The 24,939-nt window shown below is 42.1% G+C and overlaps 5 protein-coding genes and 1 non-coding gene across 6 annotated transcripts in view; 3 read left to right on the forward strand and 3 right to left on the reverse strand.

Moving 5' to 3' along the window:
* Window positions 1–7,236: 7,236 nt before the first annotated feature.
* Trnas-gcu (transfer RNA serine (anticodon GCU)) lies at window positions 7,237–7,318 on the forward strand. Its single transcript has one exon. It is a non-coding gene; the product is annotated as a tRNA-Ser (tRNA).
* A 5,429-nt stretch (window positions 7,319–12,747) lies between these two features.
* The window catches only part of LOC143443166 (uncharacterized), a 34,483-nt gene continuing 22,291 nt past the window's right edge, over window positions 12,748–24,939 (reverse strand). The window contains exon 4 of the mRNA XM_076938800.1: window positions 12,748–12,791. Within this exon, the coding sequence (XP_076794915.1) occupies window positions 12,768–12,791 (24 nt within the window). The 3' untranslated portion in view covers window positions 12,748–12,767. The remainder of the gene's footprint in view (window positions 12,792–24,939) is intronic.
* Window positions 17,743–18,202, reverse strand: LOC117713827 (histone H2B type 1-C/E/F/G/I). Its single transcript, XM_034510316.2, has one exon. The coding sequence runs from the start codon at window positions 18,200–18,202 to the stop codon at window positions 17,822–17,824; it is 381 nt and encodes a 126-aa protein (XP_034366207.1). The 3' UTR covers window positions 17,743–17,821.
* On the forward strand, window positions 18,441–18,907 carry LOC117714411 (histone H2A type 1-B-like). Its single transcript, XM_034511155.2, has one exon. It carries the CDS (start codon window positions 18,496–18,498, stop codon window positions 18,889–18,891), a length of 396 nt encoding a protein of 131 aa, XP_034367046.1. The 5' UTR covers window positions 18,441–18,495; the 3' UTR covers window positions 18,892–18,907.
* Window positions 19,979–20,497, forward strand: H4c9 (H4 clustered histone 9). Its single transcript, XM_034510930.2, has one exon. It carries the CDS (start codon window positions 20,119–20,121, stop codon window positions 20,428–20,430), a length of 312 nt encoding a protein of 103 aa, XP_034366821.1. The 5' UTR covers window positions 19,979–20,118; the 3' UTR covers window positions 20,431–20,497.
* On the reverse strand, window positions 24,459–24,898 carry H2bc12 (H2B clustered histone 12). Its single transcript, XM_034510315.2, has one exon. It carries the CDS (start codon window positions 24,880–24,882, stop codon window positions 24,502–24,504), a length of 381 nt encoding a protein of 126 aa, XP_034366206.1. The 5' UTR covers window positions 24,883–24,898; the 3' UTR covers window positions 24,459–24,501.

Genomic DNA, 24,939 nt, shown 5'->3' on the forward strand with positions numbered 1-24,939 from the left:
GACCAGATCTCTGTTTAATATCTTCTCTGTCTTAATCTTATTTTCATCGTTAGTTTTCCTACTATTGTACACCTTCTCTGCAACCTCCACTAAATCTCTCAATGACTTCTCCCCTAATCTTTCTAACTTCTGTAACTTCCTTCTAATATCTGGTGCTGACTAATGTATAATAAACACCATCACTACTGTGTTAGAATTCTCTGCCTCCTCAGGGTCTAAGTGCAAACAATGGCAGAAAGTATCCATAACTCTGCTGGGCCTTCATTATCTTTCTGCCTGACATCATAAACCTTTCCCAGATTTGTGGGTCACTGAGCAGCTGCCTTGAGACCTGCCATTAGAGATTGGCGATAAACTCGGAGACACTCCCTACCTTCACTCATATTGTAGTCCCAAGCTGGTCTCCTGAGGGGAGATCCATCATCCATGTCAACAGGGTTCTGGGTTGGAGTGCCATTAGCTCCAAGAACGTTCTATGACCATCTCTAAACATATCTGATGTCCTCTTCTGGCATGTTAAGTGTACACGCAGACAAAGCACTTATACATATAAATAATTAACACACAAATAAATAAATTTTAAAAAAGAAATGGTAGTTCCCATCTGTAATCCTCAGAACTTGAAGGGTGAAGCAGGAGGATTACTGTGACTTCACTACCAGCCTGGGCTACATAGTGAGTTTTAGGTCAGCCATGATCATATAACAAGACCCTTATTAGGCCCCACCCCAAGAAAATCCTAGAACACCCCAAAAGCAAAACAAAAATCAATACAAATCAAAACAATTCCATCTTAACTACATCAACATTAGCATCTTTCAGAGCCAGAGACCTTTCCTCTACTGCAATGTCTTCTATTTGGTAATTTCAAATATATTTCATCTTCTCCCACAGATATCACTTAACATACAAGGTATCCCATAAATCAAAAAAAAAAAAAAATGAAATTCTTGAGATAGAAAAGAAAATCTATTCCATTGTATAGATCAGGGATGTCTTTTATATACTAGAAACAAACTATGATGTAAAATACACTTTACAGATACATACAATTTCTGTTATTTTCCTCAAACTCTACTTGCAAGATCCCACATTTTCTGCCCATGAAATTAGAAATGGTTTTGAATATTAAAATTTTAAAAAATTTTTGTATTGTATTTATGAAGTAACAATGAGCTTAAAATGTATTGATATGGAATGATACTGAAGGGTATTTTTATTTAATAAAATGTGAAAATAATAAAATGTAGTAAAATTATCAATTAGATTTTCTCTCCATCATTTGCAATTATAAAAATCTGTAAGAATTGTTTGAGAAAAACTAAGTAAAAAGTAAACAAAAGTTTAATAAGTTGGTTTTTTTTACCTCTCTGACCTTATTTTCAAAAGAATATGAGGAAGCTGAAGAGAGAGGTCAGCAGTAAAGAGTATATACTGATCTTGAAAAAGACCCATGTTTGATCCAACAATCCCACTAGGATGAGAAAGGAAATCAAAATGTTAGAGACATTGCATTTTTACGTTTAGTCTCAAAAACATTCACTGTTCACATGGATTCAACCTAAGTGTCTGTCAATAAATCAGTAACCAAACTGTCATATATAAACTGAATAAAATATTATTCAGCCATAAAAAGACAGAAATCCTAAGGGTTTAGATAAGAATTGGAAGTGAGGAGCTATACAAGAAGAGGAGATGGGGAGAGGATCAACCAAAACCTAGCAGGTATTAAAGTCATAATGAAGCCAACTATTTCCCATGCTGAAATAAAAAGCTGAGACAGATAAACAAATGGATAAAAAATAAATACCAAAAAGGAGATAATTTATAACATGAATAAAAAGCAAAGCAATCAACCCATGAGAGAAATAAAAACGGCTCTTAATAGCATAAGAAGGAGGAGGTGGTGGAGGAGGATGAAGAAGAGGAAGAAGAGGAGACAGAGAAAGAAGAGGATGTGGAAGAGGAGGGGAGAAGGAAGAGGTAGAAGAGGAGGAGGAGGAGAAAGAGGAGGAGGAGGAGAAAGAGAAGGATGAGGGGGAAAGGAAGAGGAGGAGAAAGAGGGTGAGAACAGCAAGGAGATAAAGAAACAATAATCCCGGCATTTGGAGCAATGTGAAGAACCAGGAAGCCTGGAGACTCACAGGTTTTGGGAAATACTGGTCAAAGGACTGGGTCAAAGGTACAGTGCTTGCTGAGAATCCAGAAGAAAGACTCTGCGTTCAACCTCAAAAACAAGGGAAAAATTATTAGACAAGAGGAATGTACTCAAGACATCAATTAAGCAACACTGTGACTGTGATTCCTATCATTAATAACAACGTACAACACATATATTTTCGTGCATATGATTGTTTTACTAGCATGTATGTATGTGATCCATGTGCATTTCTGCAACCCATAGAAGTCAGCAGAGGGCATTGGATCCCCTGGAACTGGAGTTACAGATGAGTGAGAGCTACTACATGTGTATTAAAAGCTGAATGTGGGTTTCATGGAAAAGCAGTAAATTTTCTTAACCCCTAAGCCATTGTTCTAGCCCCATAACCCACTGTATTCTTGACAATGCTTGGTAGATTTTATGTATTCATACTACAGAAAAAATGCAAAGTATGTTAGATAATGCCTCCATTAATGATTGGAGTTAGCTATTCCATTTTTGTATTCATACTTCAAAAGAGCTGGGCTTGGTAATATACACTTGTATCATTTGAAGGCTAAGATAAAAAAAAAAAAAACTCACAAGTTTGAGGCCAGCCTGAGTTATCTAGCAAGACCATCTCTCAGTAAATACATAAATATAATAAAAAATCAATGAAAAAGAATATATTCATAAACCATGTATTTTATTAAGGACTAGTATCACAGGCTGGAGAGTAGTTTAAAGTAGTTTAAAGCAGAGACTGCTCTTTCAGAGGACCTGAGTTTGATCCCCAGCCTCACAAACATCTTTAACTCCAGTTCTACGTTATCTGATACTCTCTTCTGTCACCTCCTGCACACCTTGGTCCTGGAAACCTGACTTAGTGCATCATTGGGATGAAGGACAGACACACAGACTCACAGACAGAAGAGCTGGGATTAGGTGGGTTGTGAGCACTCTGCTGAGTAGCCTAAACTGTACAGCAACTTGAAACCTACGCATATTTTTATGTACAGGGCAGGAGGAAGGGCTAGCTAGACTCTATAGGAAGTAAGATGTTTCTGCGGTTAGTCTAAGCAGCTATAAACATCCAGGAAGAGTAACCTGCAGTAGGTGATAGATTTTGCACACACTAGTCAATCATTCGTAAATACTCAAACTTGAACACACTGCCAACATTCCTTCACGGACCAGAAGAACAGCTTTGCCAATTCCAAGCCTGACCTGTACAAGGAAGGTTTTGCCATTACCATAGATCTGAGGCATTCTGATGTGTAAAGAAGTGTGAGAAAGAAGTCTATTCTAGAACTTAGACACATGCTAAGTATCTGCAATTCCTGATAAGGAGAAGAATATTAGCAAGTTTTTAGTCAGAATAGGAGTAGGATGAAATTCCTAAGAAGCTTACTCAGAAAATATTAGGTTACACAGGAAGAAGAAAACAGACACAAGAACTCTAACCTAAAACAACATAGTTAAACAGAGCTGCTGGCGTCTGCTTTTGCAAAGTGCTTGGCCCATCCTCTTTTCTAGAAATGGTATATCTGTTCTTCCTTGAGAAGGGACCACCACCAGTATCCCCTTAGTGTCTTAGGGTTATTATCGCTGTGATGAAACACCGTGATCAGAAGCAACTTGTGGAAAAGATTTATTTCACTCACAGTTCCATACGATTGTTCATCACAAAAGCATGAGGACAAGAACTGCAGGGCAGGAACCTGGAGGCAGGAGCTGATGCAGAGGCCATGGAGGGTGCTGCTTACTGGCTTGCTCCTCAATGCTTACTCAGCTTGCTTTCTTATAGAACCCAGGTCCACCAGCCCAGGGATGGCACCACCCACAATGGATCCAGGTCTTCCTCATCAATCGTTAATTAAGAGAATGTCCTACAGCTGGATCTTATGGAGGCATTTTGTCAAATTGAGGTTCTCTTCTTTCAGATAACTCTACTTGATGCCACATTGACATAAAACTATAGCTACAATATGCATAAAGGTGCATTAAATGTCACTCACACTCGGTGGTCACCAACAGATACTTAATTGGAATTAAGCCCCAGTCAACAGGTGGGAAATCATGGCTGGTGCTACATACATAGCCAGCTTGCCAGGGAATACTGAGGTTGTGGACCTTAGAAAAGAATCCACTAGCACCACTTTGTTAGAGCAACATATTCCGTCACTACATTAAAAATCTTATCCTCCCTAACAATCAGACCAGGGAGCGGGGGCAGTCTTGACTCTGTTGCCTGCCATTGGATCCCCTTCCCCTACCTGGACTGCCTAGTGGGCCTCAGTGGGAGAGGGTGCCCTTAGTCCTGCTGCATGATGTCCCAGGGCAGGGTAATACCCAAGGGGGGTTTAAAGGGAGGGGTAATAGGAGGAGGGATGTGTGAGGGTGAGACTTGGGGACTGCAATTGGGATGTAAAGTAAATAAATAAATAAATCTTATCATTATACTCACAGGTCAGCGCAGGTAACACCCTTCATCAAAGAAGCTTCTCTTTACAGCAAATGGGAACAATCACAAAACAAAGGAAAACAAACAAAAACAATGCCGAGATCAACCAACAATATCACATAGCTTCTGCATCTGGCCTCAGTGGAAGAAGGGGCCATCTCATTAAATAACAACAGAAAGTGTGGCGGAGGTCAGCTGGTGAGATGGCGCCATTAGTAAAGGGCTTGCCTTAAGCATCAGGGCCTGAGTAGAGCCCAGAGCCCTTGCTTTCAGTGGTTGTTGTTGTTGCTTTGATGTGTTTTGGTTTGTCAAGCATACTACACGTGCTTGAAATCCCAGTGCTGGGGAGGGAGACAGGTGGACCTGAAGGTCACTGCAGCCTACCCTGCTTGGCAAGTTCCAAGTCCCAGTGCAAGACCCTGTCTCTAAAAGAAAGGTGGAGTATTCCTAAGAAACAACACTGAAGTTGTCCTCTAGCCTCCTCATGCATGCAAACGTAAGTGCAGGCTTACACACATAAACAAACACAGAAATGGGAGCATATGGAGAGGCACATGCCTGTGATCCCAGCTCTAGGCTGGCTGAGACAGGAGGATCACAAGTTTCAGGCCAGAAAGACCCTGTCTATAAATTAATAATTTTAACCCCAAATAGTGAAAATCTTTGCCACTACTAAAGAAAAATAAGACCATTTACACATATTCTGAAGCAACTGAACGTTTAGAACGTACAATTAATTAGCTTTGCTCAGAATTTTTAAATTTACATTTAAAGTGAGAAGTAAAATATAAGAAAAGGATTCAGCTAAGATAAAGGGAGAAAGGTCAAGAATTCTCCACGAAGAAAATTACTTGTTGGAAGAGAGTAGAGAATAGGTTCTTCTTGGTGCAAAATAATAAGACTGAGCCCAGAGAGAGCAAGACCCTGGGAACATGCTGAGCGGAGGCAGGACTGGTGGAACCAAGGGGGTCATGCAACAAAGCCACAATGTAAAGGCTCTTCAAGGAAAAAAGAAAATAACTATTCTTTGCGACTCATGAATTCACAAAAACAAACACAAAGATGTTGGTACACCCTCAAGGAAAAGAATTCTGACTGAACACAGTTAGCCACCTGTTCTTCCTTGCTCCCCTAACCCCATCCCCTGATGTTGAGCAGTGACTGAGTTGCCAGGACTCAGTGAGAAGTCTTTCTGACCCGTTCCTTCCGTTTTCAGGTTTAAGGACAAAGGTGATCAGCTACTAACTTACCTCATCTGACCCTGACCCATAGATGTAACTTCCTGTTCACCTTTGCTTGGTGCTTTCCTCTGAAATCTCCATTCTCTTCCTTAGAAAACTTGCTTTCTGATGTTAGAAAAATGATTCTGTGTGGATAAAAGCCTTCTTGCTTTTCCATAGGACCTGAGTGCACTTCACAGTACCCAAGTCATGTGGCACAACTACCTGTAACTCCAGCTCCAGGGGAATCCCACACCCTTTTTTTTTTTTTTTTTTTTTTTTTTGCTTTGCTTTCTCAGGTATCCACACACACATGCATATATACCCCCACATCTACACTCACAAAAATAAACAAATGAATAAATAAATAAATACAAATAAATTTTAGAAAGGAAGGAAGGATGGAGGGAAGAAAGAGGAAAGAAGGAAGGAAGGAAGGAAGGAAGGAAGGAAGGAAGGAAGGAAGGAAGAAAGGAAATACACAGGGAGTTCTGTGGCTCCAGCACTGGGAAACCTGAAGCACGAGGGCTGTCACGAGTTTGAGTTCACCCAGGCTACATTCTGTCTCCACAAAACAAAAAGCAATGCAAACCAACATTTTGCTTTTAACTCATTTTCAAGGGGACATTTAAGGCTTGGATTAGTCAGTAATGCCTATTTATGTTTATCTATTTCTATTCATTATTCATTTCTTATCACAAAAACATCTGAAGTAGTAATTTCCACCTCTTTCCTTTCCAGAATCATCCTCCCTCTCCCTCCTTTCGTCTCCCTCCTCTGCCTATTCCTCTCTTCATGCGTGCGTGCATGTGTGCATGTGTGTGTTCATGCTTTCTCAAGCACCACGTTCCTTGGGAAATCAAATGCGGGCTAGACAAGCCAGAAATCAAGGTCCCTCTAGTGCCGATGGCCAGGGATCAAGTCCTAGTAAACAGAAAATAGAGCGGATCCTGAGCACTATCTACTCTGATCCAGCGACCACTATCCCGGGAACTAGCTCCCTGGAGATCTGCGGCGAGTCGACCGGATGGAAACCCGCACGCGTCATGGGCTCCAGGGGGCGCTGTCGGCCAGCGAGGCCAGGCCCGCCTCTGTCACGCCCCCTTGCCACGCCCACCACCGTCACCCGCATCGCCACATCCTCCGACCTCTACTGGGCGGGACCGCCCAGGATGCTCCTTCCTGACGTTCCTATGCAGATGACTACTTTTCTGAATGCAGCGAAAGCACGCACATCCCAGTTCCTTTTGTTGTTGCTGCTGCTGTTGGGGTTTTTCGGCCTTCACATTTTCTTTCTTTCTAGGTCTCCTCTACGCACAAGCCAGGTGTCCACGACTGCCCCCAGTGAGCGCTACATTGTGGCCAGGCGCCTTAAAATCTGGCCGAGCCACGTGGCACCCTCAGTATGTTCTGACGAGGTGGCCGAGTGGTTAAGGCGATGGACTGCTAATCCATTGTGCTCTGCACGCGTGGGTTCGAATCCCATCCTCGTCGGTCTGGGTCTTTTATTTAAAACCGAAGATCTATATGTAGTTGTAAATTCAAGTCTAGCTAAAGATTTATATGTAACTATGAACCCAGTTTGCTTAGTCTATTGGCCTGGTTCCAGTGTATTAAATCTTACTAAGGTCTGTTTGGCTTACAACTACTGTTGTTGGCTTGGTGCCATGCCGCCTGTTGTTGCTAGGGTGTGAGTGAAGTACCTGGTTTGACTGATTTAATGCAGTCTCTCCTGGTGAATTCCTTCCTAACCACTGTAAGAAAAACTAACAAATTAAGGTGAGAATAGAGAGAAGAGAAAGAAGGGGAAGAAAAGGAGATCCAGATGAAGCTGAAGTCCGTTCTTCATTTTATTACTTTAATTTCATTTTGGCATTTTCATTCATATGTATATACCACTCCCTCTTTTAGAAGTCAACACTACCATGAGCACTGAAAAATAAAAGGTCAGAGTGCACCCGCACACACACAGGAGAACCATCACACCAGACCGGGATCATTACTGCCAATATAATTTGTACATAGTGAGACATAGGCTATGTTTTCACATGTATTTTGGATCTCCTAAGAATGGCTAGAATCTCGCAGATTCCATTTCCTAATTATGCTTTCATTTACTATCTATTTATCAGTCTTTGGTATTACTGACTCCCCTTCCTCCAGGCTGAGGAAACATCTTGTTAGAACAATCAAAAACAATGTAAGAATAGATGATAAGCTGGGGGAAAGGCTGCTGTGAAACCCAGTCTTCTGGTCACAGTATGGATGCTCACCAGCTGTGGTTACCTGCACAAGATCAAGGCACCTAAAAATGCCAGCACAGATGGGGGAGTGGACCACAGAGACTGCAGCCCCAGCTGATGACTGACTCCTAGGGGAGAGTCACATTTGTTTGGATGGGAGTGGCCACTACGTTACCCATCCCCCAGTGGATGAGCCACAACCATGTGTATATAGGGAATAAATTAGATCAAAGAGTAAATAAATAATTTTAAAAAAAAAATGTGAAAATGGAAGGCACATGTATGCAGGGGTGCATTTCTGAGGAAATTTAGATGGGGGAGTGAGATCAAGATACATTGTATGCATGTATGAAATTTTCAAAAAAACAAACAAAAAAATCATTTTAAAAAACTACTAATTGCAACATTATTAAATAATCATAAACTTTTAAAAAATACACTGAAATTTATGCTAATATAAAATAGCCATGTAAATATCTCAGAACGTCTATTTCTTTGCATTTATGAAAGTCCTGTTTTACGAAATAGGCTTATATTTATTTTTTTAGAGACTTTGGTGTTGTAGATGTTTGGTTGTTTGTTTTTGTTCTGAGACTGGATCTCTATAATAGCCCCTGCAGCCCTGGCACTCATTGTGGTAGACCAACTTGGCTTTGGGCTTACCTCTGCCTCCAGCTTAAAGGTGGGTGTAATCACACACGGCAGACTTTTCTTTTTAAGTTTTGGTTTTAAAACACCACACAAGCCAAACAGTTCACAACCAGAGATTAAGCAGTCTCAAGGCAAGCACCTGGATGACTGTCACAAGGGCATCTAGATCCTCCTCAAAGCCAGCCACTAGCCCAACTTAAACTTGCCTCATTTCTTTACAGGTTCTTTTTGGCTGGTTTGGTTTTTTGGTTTTTTGAGACAGGGTTTCACTATCTAACCTTGGGACTCTGTAGACCAGGATGACCTTAACTCAGAGATTTGCCTGCCTCTGCCTCTTGGTGCTGACACTAAAGGCATGCGCCACGACCACACAGATCTTTACATTCTCTTATCACCAATTTATCATTCTTAAACATTAATGCTTACCCATCTCCAAAATTTATATAACTAGAACCTCACTGTTTAGAGTATTTATTATCTCCCAATTTCTGACTACCAGAATGGTAAAAACAGGGTGGCCTAGCTGTCCCTTACAGTCTCAGCTCCCTGCACAGAGCTACACTTGAGACACCAGCAGAAGTGTCAGCTGTGTTATGGCTGGAGTACAGAAGGATTGGCTTTGTCATAACCGCTGACCCGGTTTTGGACAGGGTGTTAGGTATTCTAGAGAGCTGTGGTCTGGAGACCACCCCCACTGATGCTCATTTGAGTTTTATGCCTGCTGCTTACGATGTAGTGGCTTGTTTCGTAAGAGCGAGCAAGCTGTAAGACACAGAGAGAGGGACAAAAGTCACTTTCACTCATGATCTAACTTAGGAAGTAGCAGGCTGTAAGGGTCCATAATTCACCAAAGAATGATACCCCAGACTCAAATAGTATGCAACAGCAAAGAACGTTTATTCAGCATAAATTCCTGCATGCTGAGGTCTCCTCATTTGAGAACGGAGACCCCTGGTGGACCCAAAGGCCCAGCTTTTATTGTCAGTCAGGAGAATTCCAGGGAGGGGTATGTCCCCTTTTACCTTGATCAATCAGCTAAGAGTCTGATTGATTCTATGATTGGTTAGGCTCTGGAGACTTCCCTGGGTGGTTACCTACTTATTCATTCTAGCTACCTATTCTTGCTTCAGGCCAGATGACAAGGTGTCTTCGGATTGGCTGCCCAAGGCTGTTGCTGGCTGGCCACAGGTTGCTGGATCCAGGTTCTGAGAAACAGAAACTCAGGCCTAGTCTACCAAACTGCCAGTTTGCAGCCTGTCATGGAGTCAGCCTGGCTCTGGCCAACTCAATCCTCTCAAGGCTATCATGTCTAGTGCATTTTATTCTTTGGAAGTGCTTAAAGCTGTCTAATCCCAGTTTGTGAGATTACACAAGGGACTAGTACAGCGGTTTTCTACCTTCTAATATTGTGGGGTCCACTTAGATCCAACACAACTCAAACACCAGATCGATGCAGAAAAGTTTATTGCAATCAGGCCACTACTGATGAATCAGAGCCACAGAACAGACTTGGGAACTGAACTGAGACACCTCCCACCCGCCCTCTGACCCCACTTCTGGAGCCGGAATGTTACAGAATGTTATAGTAATAAAATAAAATAAAATATAAAATAAAATAAAAACACAAACATCTCTGCAAAGTTACAGTTACATTTTTCCACCAATCAGGATTTAGGAATAGGGGACTTTCCTGGGAACATTTCTTTGTGGTTCATTTATCCTGTTCTCCCTGGTTGGTTTACTCAACATTGGCAGGGCAGACTTGCCTAGCATTTACGTCTCAACTTTCCAACCAGGATTCGGTTACCCAGGGAGAGCTTGGGAAGTTAAACTTTTATTTGACCCCTATCTAAAATGGAAGATTTATTCAAAATGGCTTCAGTTTGTTTCCCTTTACACTAAAGCTGTGATTCAGCTCCTCATGTTGCGGTGACCCTTAGCCATAACATTAATTTTACTGCTACTTTATAACTGTAATTGTATTACTGTTGTGAGTGGCAATGTTAATATCTAATATACAGGATATCTGGTAGACTACCCCTACCAAAGGGCTGTTCAACCCCCAAAGGAGTTGCTACCCACTGTTTGAAAACCAGTAACAGAAGATGAAATCAAGAGATGCCAGCTTAGAAGCAGTCTTCACACTTGAGTGTTCTCCATTTCCTCAAGAGCTACAAAATTTATTGTTTTGATTTTATAATATATGAGCTAGGGGCAAGGGGAGAGGATTACAAACTGAGGCCAAGGCTAGCCTCAAACATTAAGTAATGAGATGTAACCATGATTTCCTGGTTCTCATGCCTTCACCTCTGAAGTGCTGGAATCACAAATATGTGCCACCTCAGCTTATGCCTGGATTGCAGGGGTTCAAACCTAGGGCTGTGTTTAAACTAGGGAAGGACTATACAGCTGGGATACATCCTCAGGCCCTTGGAATATTGATGAAGAGATTTATAACAACACCTTTTCAATTTTGTATCATAGAAATATTTTCCAGAAATATTGTCATTTTATATATAGAGAGACTTATTTTTCATGTGTCAAACACTTCAAATTTGTGCATATTAGTATTTCTTTATTGTGTTTGTCTGTTCTAAATGAAATATTGTAGGACAAATAAAAAAATCACCTTAAGACTAAGACTATCACCACCACACAAATTACCAGTCACCTCCTTCAACACTGGCAACTTGCCATGACACAGGAGATTGAGACAAAAAAAAAAAACCAGAATGGCTTATTTCCTACAATATTTGGCACTGTTGCCCCTGTTTTGATGCCTCAGAAGGACTGCTGGGTCAGCAAGAGAGGCTGTCTTAGTGGAACTAGAATGTGTATCCCCACATAGTTCTAATTTGTCCAAGTGTCTGATAAGGCTTCTTGTAAAAACAGCCTCCAGAAGGTAGTGAACATTTCATTGAATTCAGGTCCCCCACACACACATGAGATCTTGGTTGATGAATACAGTTGGGCATAATATGAAACTGGGTTGATACGGAGAGTTTGGAGCTACTTAAATGGTTTGAAAATCTTTCTCCCAGACAGCCAGAGTGGTGCATGCCTCGAACCTAAGTACTCAGGAGGAAAAAGCTCAAAGCTAGTATCAGCTACTTAGCGTGTTAAAGGCCCACATGGATTGCATGAGAACATGTCTCAAAAAAAAAATCAAAACGCACACAAACACACACAAAGGTAAGAAATTCTGTAACCATGTGGCCTTGGGTGATTAATCACTGCTATCTGTATCCTTCATAAATCCTCTTCTGTACAAAGAGACTACTGGAGTTTCTAGTGTCAAAGAACCTTTTCAAAATCAAATATGCTACTATGCATACAGTGGTTGAGGTCAATGATAGATTTCTTTCATGTTTTACTCTTATTGCCAATGTCATTGTCATGGTTTGATTCTTTACATAATTACACCCCATATTGTCATCCTTTCACAGTAAAAGGAGTGGCTCAGCGCTAGTCAGGATGTGCTCTGAGCATCTAGTGTGGGTACAAGTGACACTCATCTCTGTTGTCTTGACCTGGGCTCAGCACTTCATAGCTGGCTGCCACTTTGGAAGTAGAAGTGAAAGGAACAGCACAATGAGTCGTGGGGAGTCCAAGAGGCAACTGTATACCACCAACCTTCTCCCCTGGCGTCTTCAGATCACAATTCTTGGTATAAGGCATTGCCAAGGCCTGAGTTGGGAAAGCTGCCATAACTAAAAGTTATGAATCATCTGTTTTCCTCCCAGCATTGATGATCCCAGAAGGAATCAACAAATTCTGAAGTTTGCATGCTCAGTTTAACCTTGTGCTTAGATTACCTGACCAGGAAGGGGATGAGTGAGACAGAGACTTTTTTTTAAGATTTATTTATTTATTTTATTTATATGAGTACACTATAGCTGTCTTCAGACACACCAGAAGAGGGCATCAGATCCCATTACAGATGGTTGTGAGCCACCATGTGGTGGCTGGGAATTGAACTCAGGACCTCTGGAAGAGCAGTCAGTGCTCTTAACCACTGAGCCATCTCTCCAGCCCCGAGACAGAGACTCTTATTCCTGTGTTGCTGTGGGAACCTAGAGAAAAGACAGCAGGTCAGATCAAAGGGGTGGGAACAAATGGACTTCAAGAGAAGAAATTAAAAAGCAACAGAGGGTAGAGGCCACAGGCACAGAAGTAGAGACTGCTCTGACAAAGGAGGAGAATCTATTCATTGGGCGTGAAAACATTCATCCAGGGAGGAAAGGACTGACTATCAATAAGCTGGAAAAGGAGTAATGAGGAGTGATGATTTGAAATCCAAGTTAGAAGGGCAGAGACTCTTCTGAAGGACTTCAGCAGGGTTACATGAACGAAGTGAACTCCAGTCAATTTCTTTCACCATTACAAGAAGGTTTAAGATGGTAAAAGATCAGAAATCTAGAACTCTCTCTAGAAGGGAAAGGCTTGGCATTCTGGGACATTTCATTCTACCAGCCTCTGTAATGGATGTGACCCAGCAGCTCTTCACAGGACTGCCTACATGAGTGAAAGTATGAGTGAAAAAGAAGCAAGGGCAGGGACAATAGAGAAGATGTGTCAGGTTGCTGATGGTGAGGATGAAGGACATGGAAGAGACATTCGCTGAAATGAAAGAAGAAACACAAATCAAACAGTTGCATCTTTCACTAACGAATGTTGCCACTAGACTATGTGGTTTTAAGAGCGTAGTACCCTCTTTTGGTTCTCAACTTCATCTCTGAAATGAAGATAGGTTGAGGAGACTGCTCAGTGGACCTCAGTGTCCTCTGTGAACACATTGTTAAGGAAAGAAGGAATGTAGGGATAGTAGAGAGAGCAGCTGGAGACAGGTAGACCCTTAGGGCTCACTGGCCAGCCAGCAGAGCCTACTTGGCAAAATCCACAACAATGAAAGACACTCTCGAAAAAAAAGATGGGGCTTACTGAGGAATAACATCCAAGGTTGTCCTCTGGATCCTACACATAGTATAAGTATATGTAAGTATATGCTTACATATAGGTATACCTGCATGAACATACACATGCATACACATATACAAATAAAAATAAATACAGGAAGATAATGATTTGTATTTGTTACAAAATAGACTGGGTTAAAGTAAAACAATATGACTAACATTTTATTGCTCCCAACACATACTGCTGAAGAGATTGTGCCAATGACTGCACTGAAGTCTTTTAGAGAGAAGATCAAAGAGGCATATCTCAGCTCATATGGCTAAAACTGGCTAAAGTAAGAAGTCAGCTGGACAGGATGCTTACCCTACATGATAGAGAAGACTGGGCAACTCAAATGTGAGTTTTAAAGGCAGAAAGACAATCAGAACAAAAGAAAGAAAGCAAAACAAAAACAACAGATTATGCAAAAGACAAGCAAAACTAACCTTTCCTGGCTTTCAGACCTGAAAGCACATCCATCCAGTGTAGTGGTCCCAACCCAGAAAGAAAACAGCTATTTATCCACCCAACCCTGGGTAAGGATGGGGTAGTATACACAGCACTGTCCTCCAGTATTGAGTCTGTCTAAGCAAAGGGGTGAAGGAATCTGCTAACCATATGGATAAGTCCTTATAAACTATTGGGGTAACCCTTCTACCTTCCACCATTTGCACATATGCTCATATACAACTTACTTTTGCTTACAGATCCTCAGTAAAGGCTCTAAAACTTGAACAAACTCCAAGCCCTTCTGTTATCTTGAGACAAAGCATCATTAAGTTCCCCATGGTTGCCTTGAACTAGCTATCATACACAAGCAGGCCCACAATTTGTGCTGCAGCCTCCCTGTGCCTAACTGCTGGTATTGTTCTTCCAGGAGAAATTGAAATCCAGAAACTGTGCTCGGAGTAAGGAAACAATGAATGTTTTCTTAAAGTCATGTGTGTGCCAGTCTCTCCTAATCAGAGTCATAAATTCTGGAGCCAGATAGATAACTCAGCAGTTAAGAGCACTTCTGATCTTGCAGAGGACCTGAATCCAGTTCCCAGCACCTGTTCTGAGCTTCTCACCACAATCTGTAATTCCAGATCTGACATCTTCTTTTAGACTCCACAGGCACCTGCACTCACATGCACAAACCCATATGCATGAACACAGATAATTAAAATAATAATAATAATTTTTAAAAAGTACCCAGGCATGGTATAGCATGCCTTTAACCCCAGAAGTTTAGAGGCAGAGGTAAGAAGAGTTCTGTGAGTTCCAGGACAGCCAGGACTACACAGTCCTGTCTACATATAAGTATGTTTAACTATCTTTTAAAAGTTCTAAGTTCCAGCCACAGAGAGATATAAGATTTATAACTACCTGTCTTAGTATATTAAAAGAAAATAAGGTTCTATAATTGCCCAGTATCCATTAATGAAAAACATTTAGAAAAATGAAGAAATCTGCATCTTTGCAAAATTGAATCTTCTTTTGTTTTTGTTGAGTGGGAAAACTTGACACTGAACTAGGAGCACTCAGAGGAGCCATTTCAGATGGAATAAGCTCTTTAGGGTCTCTCTTTTGTCAACAGTGAAGCAAAGAATAATTACTTCATTAATTTATCCACATTATATTACCTTAGTTGGAGTTCATGTCTTTTTTTTATTATTGCTATCATAAAGCAAGTTGAGGAGGAAAGGGTTTATTTGCTTACACTTCCACACTATAATCCAACATTGAAAGAAGTCAGGATAGAAAATCAAACAAGGCAGTATCCTAGAGGCAGGAGCTGATGCAGAGGCCATAAACACATGCTGCTTACTGGCTTGCTTCCCATGGTTTGCTCAGCCTGCTTTCTTACAGACCCCAGGACCCACAAATGGGCTCAGTCCTTCCACATCAGTCACTAGTTTAGAAAGTTCCCTACAGGCTTGCCTACAGCCCAGTCTTATGGAAGCATATTCTCGATTGAGGCTCCCTCCTCTCCGATGTCTCTAGCTTCTGTTAGGTTGACATAAAACTAGCTAGCACAAATACACAGTGCCAGACACTGCTCTAGAACCTAGAAAACCTAAGTGATCAAAATGTTTTACCCCAATTTCAAAATATGCCATCAACCAAATCCAACTCCCAAGATATTTAACTTCTAGTGGAAAGGGTGGGTAAGTGAAGCTAGTAAGCAAATGAACAAGAAAAGAACAGTATGACAAATCCCAGATCCTGGGATAAAAAAAAAAAAAAAAAAAAAAAACTGTGAGATCAATGGGGTGCATAGAGACAAGATGTCAAAGAAGACATTGCTCTTAAGATGAGTTTCTGTTGTCAGGACTCAGAAGTCCTTCCAGGCAGAGTAGAAGTCCCAATTACAAAAGAGAATAACTATGTGTCCACCTCACAGTGATCCCAAACACAGGAACCACACATGCCTGCCCTTCTTCTCAAAGAGGAGAGTCAGGCTTTTCTTCAGAGAAGACGCAGAGGCCATGCTGTGGGGTCCCTTCTCAGATCAGGTAACTGATATACTAATAAATTACTAACATATTTTGGTCACATTACTCATAAATAGAAAAGGGTTCCTTCCAAGGAGCTGATGAGAAAAGCAACAGGCAGAACCACATTAGGAACAGCTTGAACCTCAGTCATTTGAATCCACAAAGCCTGCTAAGAGAAGCCCTGATGTTTGTCCTTTCCTGGTGTAATTGGGTTTATGTAAAATTAATAAACATGGCTTTGTGCAGAATGTCAAAAATAAACACAGCTGCACATTTATTAATACAGTGAAAACATTTTAAAGATGACAGGGGCTGAGCTCTATGCTGACCTATGTGACCTCTGAGTAAGTAATGGGACATTCCTGGGGGAAGATAAAACTTAGAGTGAGGAAAATGGCCTACCCTAAGTTATCCACCTGAAAGACAGGAACCTTAAACTCACAGAGTGACAGGTTGAGAGACTGACTCTGTCTTTTGGAAGCTTTGGTTGAGTTTCCCCAAGAAGTCATTTGAAGGTGTTAGGGTCAGCCTGGGGATCTGGCCTTGAACTCGTAGTTTTTCATTGTTCATGTTTTTTTTGTTGTTGTTGTTGTTGTTTTTTGTTTTGTTTTGTTTTGTTTTGGTTTTTTTTTGTTTTGTTTTTTGTTTTTTTTTTACCAAGGTTGTGCCTTATCTGGAAGAGTCTGAGTAGAGTTTAGTATAGAAGTTGAAAAACCTAAATGATTTAAACTCTCTCTCTCCCCAACTGGTAAGGAAAGTGGGACATTGGAGACTGCTGGGAACAGACTCATATATGCTATTAAACCCTAGCTTTAAAACCCCAGCTATGTTATCCTAAATGGCCACAAGATGGAGACATATCTTCTCAACTAATCTTCGAAATGGAAGAATCCAGCTCTGACGACTCTTCCCTCGGGCCGACAATTCCTTCTAGCTCGCCTCTTTTTGTGATACCCAGACACTGAGCTACATACAGGACTTGGGACTACACTGCTAAACTTAACCTAGAACATTGAGCATAAGCTATTTAACATAGAATTTCTCTTCAGGGATGCTCTTGTTGACAAAAAGAGAAGTTATGTTCATTAAGACTGCATGTCTTTCACTTTAAAGAGGTAGAGTTGGCTAGGGGGATAGACAAATTTAAGTATAACTTATGCAAAAGTGTCAGGGGTACCCTTCCAAGTATCTATTACACATCCTTCAGCAATTACCAACATCTTCCTCATGTTGTACTCTTTAATGCATTACTGCATCAGGAGTCTAAAGACACTCCAGACACTGGCAGCAATCATGAGTTACATGAACCAGAAATAACACATGAAAATTCAGTTAGCTTCATGTTCAGCTTATAGTTACCACAGGCGTATCCTCTGGAATGGAGTACTTTGTTTCAGGGTGCAGGGGGTAACATACGCAAAAACCAAGGTGAGAGGGCAAAGAAACGAGGAAAACAGTCACTCTAGTCCTCGGGTCTTACTCCAACCTAGTCAAATAACTGTATGCAAACTTACTACCCTGGTATCCCAGCATTCACATACCAACCTGGCTGTGGGTGAAGTCTAAAACTAAAGGACTAAAGTTGGCAGTAGACATGTACCAGCTCTCTTTAAAATTTGTGCGTGGCTCTGAAAAGAGCCTTTGGATTCGGTGTCAGCCTAGAGCGCTCACTTGGAGCTGGTGTACTTGGTGACGGCCTTGGTGCCCTCGGACACGGCGTGCTTGGCCAGCTCCCCGGGCAGCAGCAGGCGCACGGCCGTCTGGATCTCCCGGGACGTGATGGTCGAGCGCTTGTTGTAATGCGCCAGGCGCGACGCCTCGCCGGCGATGCGCTCGAAGATGTCGTTCACGAACGAGTTCATGATGCCCATGGCCTTGGACGAGATGCCGGTGTCCGGGTGCACTTGCTTCAGCACCTTGTACACGTACACCGAGTAGCTCTCCTTGCGGCTGCGCTTGCGCTTCTTGCCGTCCTTCTTCTGCGCCTTGGTCACGGCCTTCTTGGAGCCCTTCTTCGGGGCCGGAGCGGACTTGGCTGGCTCAGGCATGGTGAAACTGGAACTAGTAGGAAGCTAGCCGCCCTTCCATTTTTAAAGAGGTCTTATTCAAATGAAGCATAAAAAAAGCACAATTATGATTGGGTGATTATTTAGATGACGTCGTGTAAGGTTTGCCCAACCAAAATACTTCTTGACATAAACGCTTCCAATTGGTCTAAATGAAAAGAAGAACGCAGCCAATCGCATAAGTTCTTTTTCACGCCTAAAGAAAACTATAAGAGACAAAAAGCCCTTCCCTTCTTTCCTATCTTCTGTCATCTTGTCAGAGGTTAGTTGTAAGTATGTCTGGACGCGGTAAGCAGGGCGGCAAGGCTCGCGCCAAAGCCAAGACCCGCTCCTCCCGGGCCGGCCTGCAGTTCCCCGTGGGCCGCGTGCACCGGCTGCTCCGCAAGGGCAACTACTCGGAGCGGGTGGGCGCCGGCGCCCCGGTGTACCTGGCGGCCGTGCTGGAGTACCTGACGGCCGAGATCCTGGAGCTGGCGGGCAACGCGGCCCGCGACAACAAGAAGACGCGCATCATCCCGCGCCACCTGCAGCTGGCCATCCGCAACGACGAGGAGCTCAACAAGCTGCTGGGCCGCGTGACCATCGCGCAGGGCGGCGTCCTGCCCAACATCCAGGCCGTGCTGCTGCCCAAGAAGACCGAGAGCAGTCACCACAAGGCCAAAGGAAAGTAATTTCCTTGATTGGATGGCAAAAGCTCAAGGCTCTTTTCAGAGCCACCTAAGGTTTCCTAACAAGGGCTTAGCATTTACTTTTTTGCAAGGGAATTGAATGAACAAAGACACAAAGGCATAGCACTCCATGTATATTTTTAGCAAGCCAGGCTCAACTCCAGTTTTTCACTAGTAACTGCTTGGTTTGTGAGATTCAGATAACAAATCCCGGCACTGAACAGAATAGTATTAATGAAAACATGTGGCCGTCTCTAGTTCCTGGATCAGTGCACTAAGTAAGTGTTCAGGTCAAAACATAGGTTGCTTTTCAGCAGTCAAGACTATAGCCTATACCTAAGGACTCAGTATTAAGTCACTGAGTGATCGTAAGATTAGGTTTTGGTTCCTTACAGGAGAGAGCTTGTATAGTTATGTCCATGTCAGCAAGTAGAGCCACTTTCTTCCCCTGGTGGCCTGTAAATCCACCCCCTACCTCCCATGTAAAATTTAAGCCTTGACATAGGTAAACCTCGGGTGAATACACCATAAAATCTGGTTTCCTTGAGACTTCTAACTGGAATTTCCTCAACATTTATAATCTGTTACCTTAAATAATTTAGTCTTCCTGAGCTATAATTATTTCAGGACCTTGTGTGACTTAAGTATTGAACCATGTGTTTAGTCCTAACGAGCCTTTAATCCTACCAGTGGGAGATCTCAAAGTTCGAGACCAGCCTGGTCTAGGACTATCACATTAGATACAGTAAGGAGACTATCACAAAGTAAGGGCAGAAAATAGTAATAACAGCAGTTTAAATGGTTCCCATACTAAAATTCTGTAGAATTTTTTAGCTGTGTGACCCAATTAATGATTTTTCTATTTTATTCATCAAAAGATCTTTCAAGTAAAATAACATCGTCCTATACAAGGTGCTAAAAGAAAAAACGTAAATGAGGGGAGAATGACGAGATCTGCTTCCTTTCCACTTATATCCTATACTGTTTGACTTTTCTTGTGTTTTATGGCACAAAAGAATGTGCCACATTAAAAGATGGAAGAGACTTGCTCTTATATGAAATGAATGAGCCGCTCGGCTCCTACGCTGCTGAAGGCCCCTCCCCCGCCTCAGGCACTTCCGCATGACGCTTCCTGTTTTCACTCCGGTCCGCAATTTCACTATAAGAGGGACCTGCTTTCCCTGAGAAGCCATCTGTTGTTATTCAGAACGGTGCTGTTTCTGTGTCATTATGTCTGGTCGTGGCAAAGGCGGGAAGGGCCTTGGCAAAGGCGGCGCTAAGCGCCACCGCAAAGTCCTCCGCGACAACATCCAGGGCATCACCAAGCCCGCCATCCGCCGCCTGGCCCGGCGCGGAGGAGTGAAGCGCATCTCCGGCCTCATCTACGAGGAGACCCGCGGTGTGCTGAAGGTGTTCCTGGAGAACGTGATCCGCGACGCGGTCACCTACACGGAGCACGCCAAGCGCAAGACCGTCACCGCCATGGACGTGGTCTACGCGCTCAAGCGCCAGGGCCGCACCCTCTATGGCTTCGGCGGCTAAGCTGTTCAGTTTCTCACACTGCTAGTAAATAAAGGCCCTTTTTAGGGCCACCACACAATCAACAAAAGAGTTAAAACTGCTTTCCAGCCTTAACAGGCTGTGTTAACACTTCACTTCCTGTTTAGGGCACGAACCTCCTAGGGGACTAACATTTTTGACCTACTGGTTTCAAGAGAATCTCAACATGACAGTCTTTAAAACAACAGAAGACTTAAGTAGCTACTACCTCTGAGGGACACGTGAGACTTGTATGCACTCAGCTGTAGACCACAATTTTAAATGCTGTTTAAAAGTTAACACTGTAGATGAAGCTTTTTAGTTTGGCGGGGTGGGGCTATGTAAAGATTAACAGTTGCATTCCAAGGTAAGCAATGGGATAAAGGTTTTTATTTTTCTGTCATGGCTGACCTCTAAAGTTTACATCCTGTTTCAGTCTTAATTAGGATTACAAAAAAAAAAAAAAAAAAATGGGCGGTGGAGTGCACCCAGCAATTTTTTATTTAGTTACAGCAGGCAGACATAAGGCCAGGCTGGTCTGTACAGAGAATTCTAAAATAGCCAGGAGGGCTACACTAAGGAACTCCTGTCTCAAGAATAGTTAAGTAAGAGTATTTGGTATTACAGGGAGTTTAACCACCACCACCATACACTACTATGTTTATTAGTCTCTTCATTAACAATATAAATCATCAAAGAGCTAATAATGGTAGTAATTTTAGAATGGAGAATTTGGAACAATTGGTAGTCACTGAGCCAGTTGAAGTTTTTTTGTTTTTCCACCTTTTCAGGGTTGTCAGGAGCTTAACTGATAAAGACATGTTTACCCTTTCTGTATATTTATTTGTTAAAGAACAACACTTTATCGTTCCCTACCCCATTTTTCATGTTGGAGCCCATTTCACTGACCACTCATGCCCTTAGGAAAGTTGGTTATTTCGGAAGGGATTTGAATCCTGCCTGCCCTAAATGTCACCTCTGCTCTTTGAATGTCAAATAATACTAGTCTTTGTTTTTGTTTTGTTTACCCTGGCTGTCCTGGAACACTCTATATAGGTAGACCTCCCAAGGGATTAAAGGTGTGTGCCACCACATGTGTGGCTTTTTAAACAAAGATAATGTGGCATGTGACTGAGAAAGTGAATGCTTACTTAATTGTGCTTTATTTTTGTTAGTTTTCACTTAAGTGCTGGGCTGGACTCAACCAATTAATATTATGTTCAGAACAATTTAGTTGCATAATCTGAATCTCGTTGGAGAACTCTGAATTTAAGAGCTCAAAACAGATCCCACTGGGCATGCACCTTTAATCCCAGTGCTCAAGAAGTAGAAGCAAACAGACATCTATAACTACAAGGCCAGTCAGTATAGGTCTGAGACCTTGTCTCAAACAATACAAAACAAAATAATCAAAATACAGACCAAGAAATGTAATGTACTCAAACAATTGAAAACAGTGCAAGGTCTAATTAAATGGTTTATGTACTGAGAACATTCTTTATATATTGGATCATATATTAAAATTATTGTTGCTTCTTTTTTTTTTTTTTTTTTTTGCCTTGTTAAAAATGGACCTGCTAACTAATTGGAAAATATATGAGCATTGAATTTAGAGTAACAAACTGGATTTGTGCTTTTAGATGCAAATATAGGAATAATTCATAGAAGATCCTGGGAGAATGAACAAATCTAATTTTTCTCTGCTTACATTCATAAAACAGTCTCTGTTCTATTTATATCTCACATTTTGGCAGGACAGAGAAACAGAAAAGTATAGGGACATGGGAGTGGCAAAGAATTTCTCTGAATTGTAACCTTCACAAGATGAGAGTTTGAACCTAGCAAATTTTGCTAAAGACCTTCCTCCCATTTCAGCTACAAAATTTGCAGTTTTCTACGAAATCTCCCAGAAACTTCATTCACAGTTTTTTGTTTTGTTTTGTTTTGTTTTGTTTGTTTGTTTGTTTGTTTGCTTGTTTTTAAAGCGGGGATGGCAGCAGGGGCCTGTGAGTGGAGTGTCCTAACCTATAACCCTGTTTGTTTGTTTGTTTGTTTGTTTGTTTGTTTGTTTGTTTTTAAAGCGGGGATGGCAGCAGGGGCCTGTGAGTGGAGTGTCCTAACCTATAACCCTGTGTCCAGCCATGGACTGTACTACTTCATTTTATCAGATTGTAATCTCAGCTGATTTGCCTCCAGACCCACCCATCATCTAAGAAAAAAAATAACAGAGGCAGAAGGGAAGAAAGGTCCCTTAGGACCCTGTAGAGTAATAAAATTCCAAGCAGCTTCAAAAATCCTATAGACAGTCACCATTAGGGCACTTGAAATGAGTGAGACTCTTTCCCCAGGAGGGGAACTGAAACACTGCCCAAATGTCACCTAAGAATGCTGGAGCAAAGCAACAATTGTCCTAGGACATAAACTCCGCGGTACGAAATCAAATTCTTGGTTGTCGGTGGTGGTGCTTTTTGGGTTTTGATTTTTGGTTTTCTGAGACAGAATTTCTCTGTGTAGCCCTGGCTGTCCTGGAACTCTATAGACCACAGTGGCCTAAAGATCCACCTACCTACTACTGTCTCCCAAGTGCTGGGATTAAAGGCATGTGCCGCCGCCACCACCCAAAATAAATTCTTTTAAATTAATGTAGCAAATTCAACTTCTTAATAATTCAACTATAAGAATATAATTAAAATCTTGTTTTATCAAAGATTAAGTGAAACTGCTTTATATGGCTGAGGATGAAGGAAATGATAGACAAGTAAACAGAAAAGAAGGGACTCTGTCCTAGAACCTTGTGCTGGAATCTTGTCCTGCTTTTCATAATCTTGACCAAGTTATTTAACTTTGTGCATTAACTTTGTTGTTTATGAGCACCGATCTGACCCAGCTGTTAATTCTGTCCTCTCCATAGAAACAGTGAGATACACGTGAAAGGAGAGAAATGACAATGAAAGTTAAGGCCTTACTTCCACCCAGGTTTTCTATTAAAACAGTGCACTCTTAGAATTTCAGGGAAGAATAAAATAAACTTTGTAAAGTCAAAATGATATAGTTTTGAAAACTGCCTATGTTATTAACTCTGAGTTAGCCATTCTACTGAGAGTTCAGGAGTTAAAAAGCTTAATTCAAGACTAATAAAATAAACCTGAAGGTAGAATCCATCATCATTCTAAATATATATATATATATATATATATATATATATATATATATATATATATATATATATATATATATCAGATGCTGGACGGGTGACACAGGTTTATGATCCAGAATCTCAAATAGCTGAGGAGGCAGGAGCCCAGAGTTTGTTACATAATGAGTCCCAGATCAGCCAAGGCTACATACCAAGAGCCTGTCTCAAAAACAAGACCCTGGATAGTAGAAACCTACAATACTTACTAAAGAAACATGCAAATATTATTTCTCTTAAGTGTCTCCTGAAATTGAAACAGGCGGAGAAACCACCGCACTGGTGGTTTCTCCCATCAGCTAACTGATACCTGCTTAAGGGTTATAAAGACTTTGCTGTGGTTAAAAGACACAGATGAGGGAAAAATCATACTTGTTGGGAAACACTAGGAAAGCTCACCTACACCATCCCCCCTTTAGTGTGATACATCCGTTCTCCAATTACCCCCACTCTTGCTCTTTTTGAAAATCTAATCCCTCTACTTACCAGAACACAAGCATTAAAGATGTGTTGCACCAAACCAAGTTTATGCTGTGATGGGGAGGGATTAAGCTCGGGGTTCAAGTATGCCAAGCATTTTCCCAGCTGAATTTACATCGTCCCCTCTGGTCTCTAATTTTGAATAAACTAGGCCAAGATACAATATAACTTCAAGTTAATACCATCTTTGCCCAAAGTTCATTGTTGCTTAGAACAACTGGGCCAACATGACCGAGACAAACTCCTTGCATTATCCTGGTGTATTAAACACTTCACCTACCGCGGGAATCTGTGAAAGTTCTAAGCCCTACTCGGACGTATTCAAGTGTGCAGCTCTAAAACTGGTTGTTTAGTGGCTCTTAAAAGAGCCTTTTGGTGCTAGATGTTCCCTGCTAAGAAGTTTACTTGGCGCTTGTGTACTTGGTGACGGCCTTGGTGCCCTCGGACACGGCGTGCTTGGCCAGCTCCCCGGGCAGCAGCAGGCGCACGGCCGTCTGGATCTCCCGGGACGTGATGGTCGAGCGCTTGTTGTAATGCGCCAGGCGCGACGCCTCGCCCGCGATCCGCTCGAAGATGTCGTTCACGAACGAGTTCATGATGCCCATGGCCTTGGACGAGATGCCGGTGTCCGGGTGCACTTGCTTCAGCACCTTGTACACGTACACCGAGTAGCTCTCCTTGCGGCTGCGCTTGCGCTTCTTGCCGTCCTTCTTCTGCGCCTTGGTCACGGCCTTCTTGGAACCCTTCTTCGGGGCCGGAGCGGACTTGGCAGGCTCAGGCATGGCGTAGAACCAGACAGACGAAACACCCAGGAGGAAAACGAGGCACTAAGAGCTCGG

The sequence above is a fragment of the Arvicanthis niloticus genome, chromosome 8 (assembly GCF_011762505.2).
Source record: "Arvicanthis niloticus isolate mArvNil1 chromosome 8, mArvNil1.pat.X, whole genome shotgun sequence".
Taxonomy (NCBI): Eukaryota; Metazoa; Chordata; class Mammalia; order Rodentia; family Muridae; genus Arvicanthis; species Arvicanthis niloticus.

Excerpts from the sequence above, each read along its gene's own strand:
- H2bc12 (XM_034510315.2), bottom strand. The coding sequence starts at position 24,882 with ATGCCTGAGCCTGCCAAGTCCGCTCCGGCCCCGAAGAAGGGTTCCAAG.
- LOC117713827 (XM_034510316.2), bottom strand. The coding sequence starts at position 18,202 with ATGCCTGAGCCAGCCAAGTCCGCTCCGGCCCCGAAGAAGGGCTCCAAG.
- H4c9 (XM_034510930.2), top strand. The coding sequence starts at position 20,119 with ATGTCTGGTCGTGGCAAAGGCGGGAAGGGCCTTGGCAAAGGCGGCGCT.
- LOC117714411 (XM_034511155.2), top strand. The coding sequence starts at position 18,496 with ATGTCTGGACGCGGTAAGCAGGGCGGCAAGGCTCGCGCCAAAGCCAAG.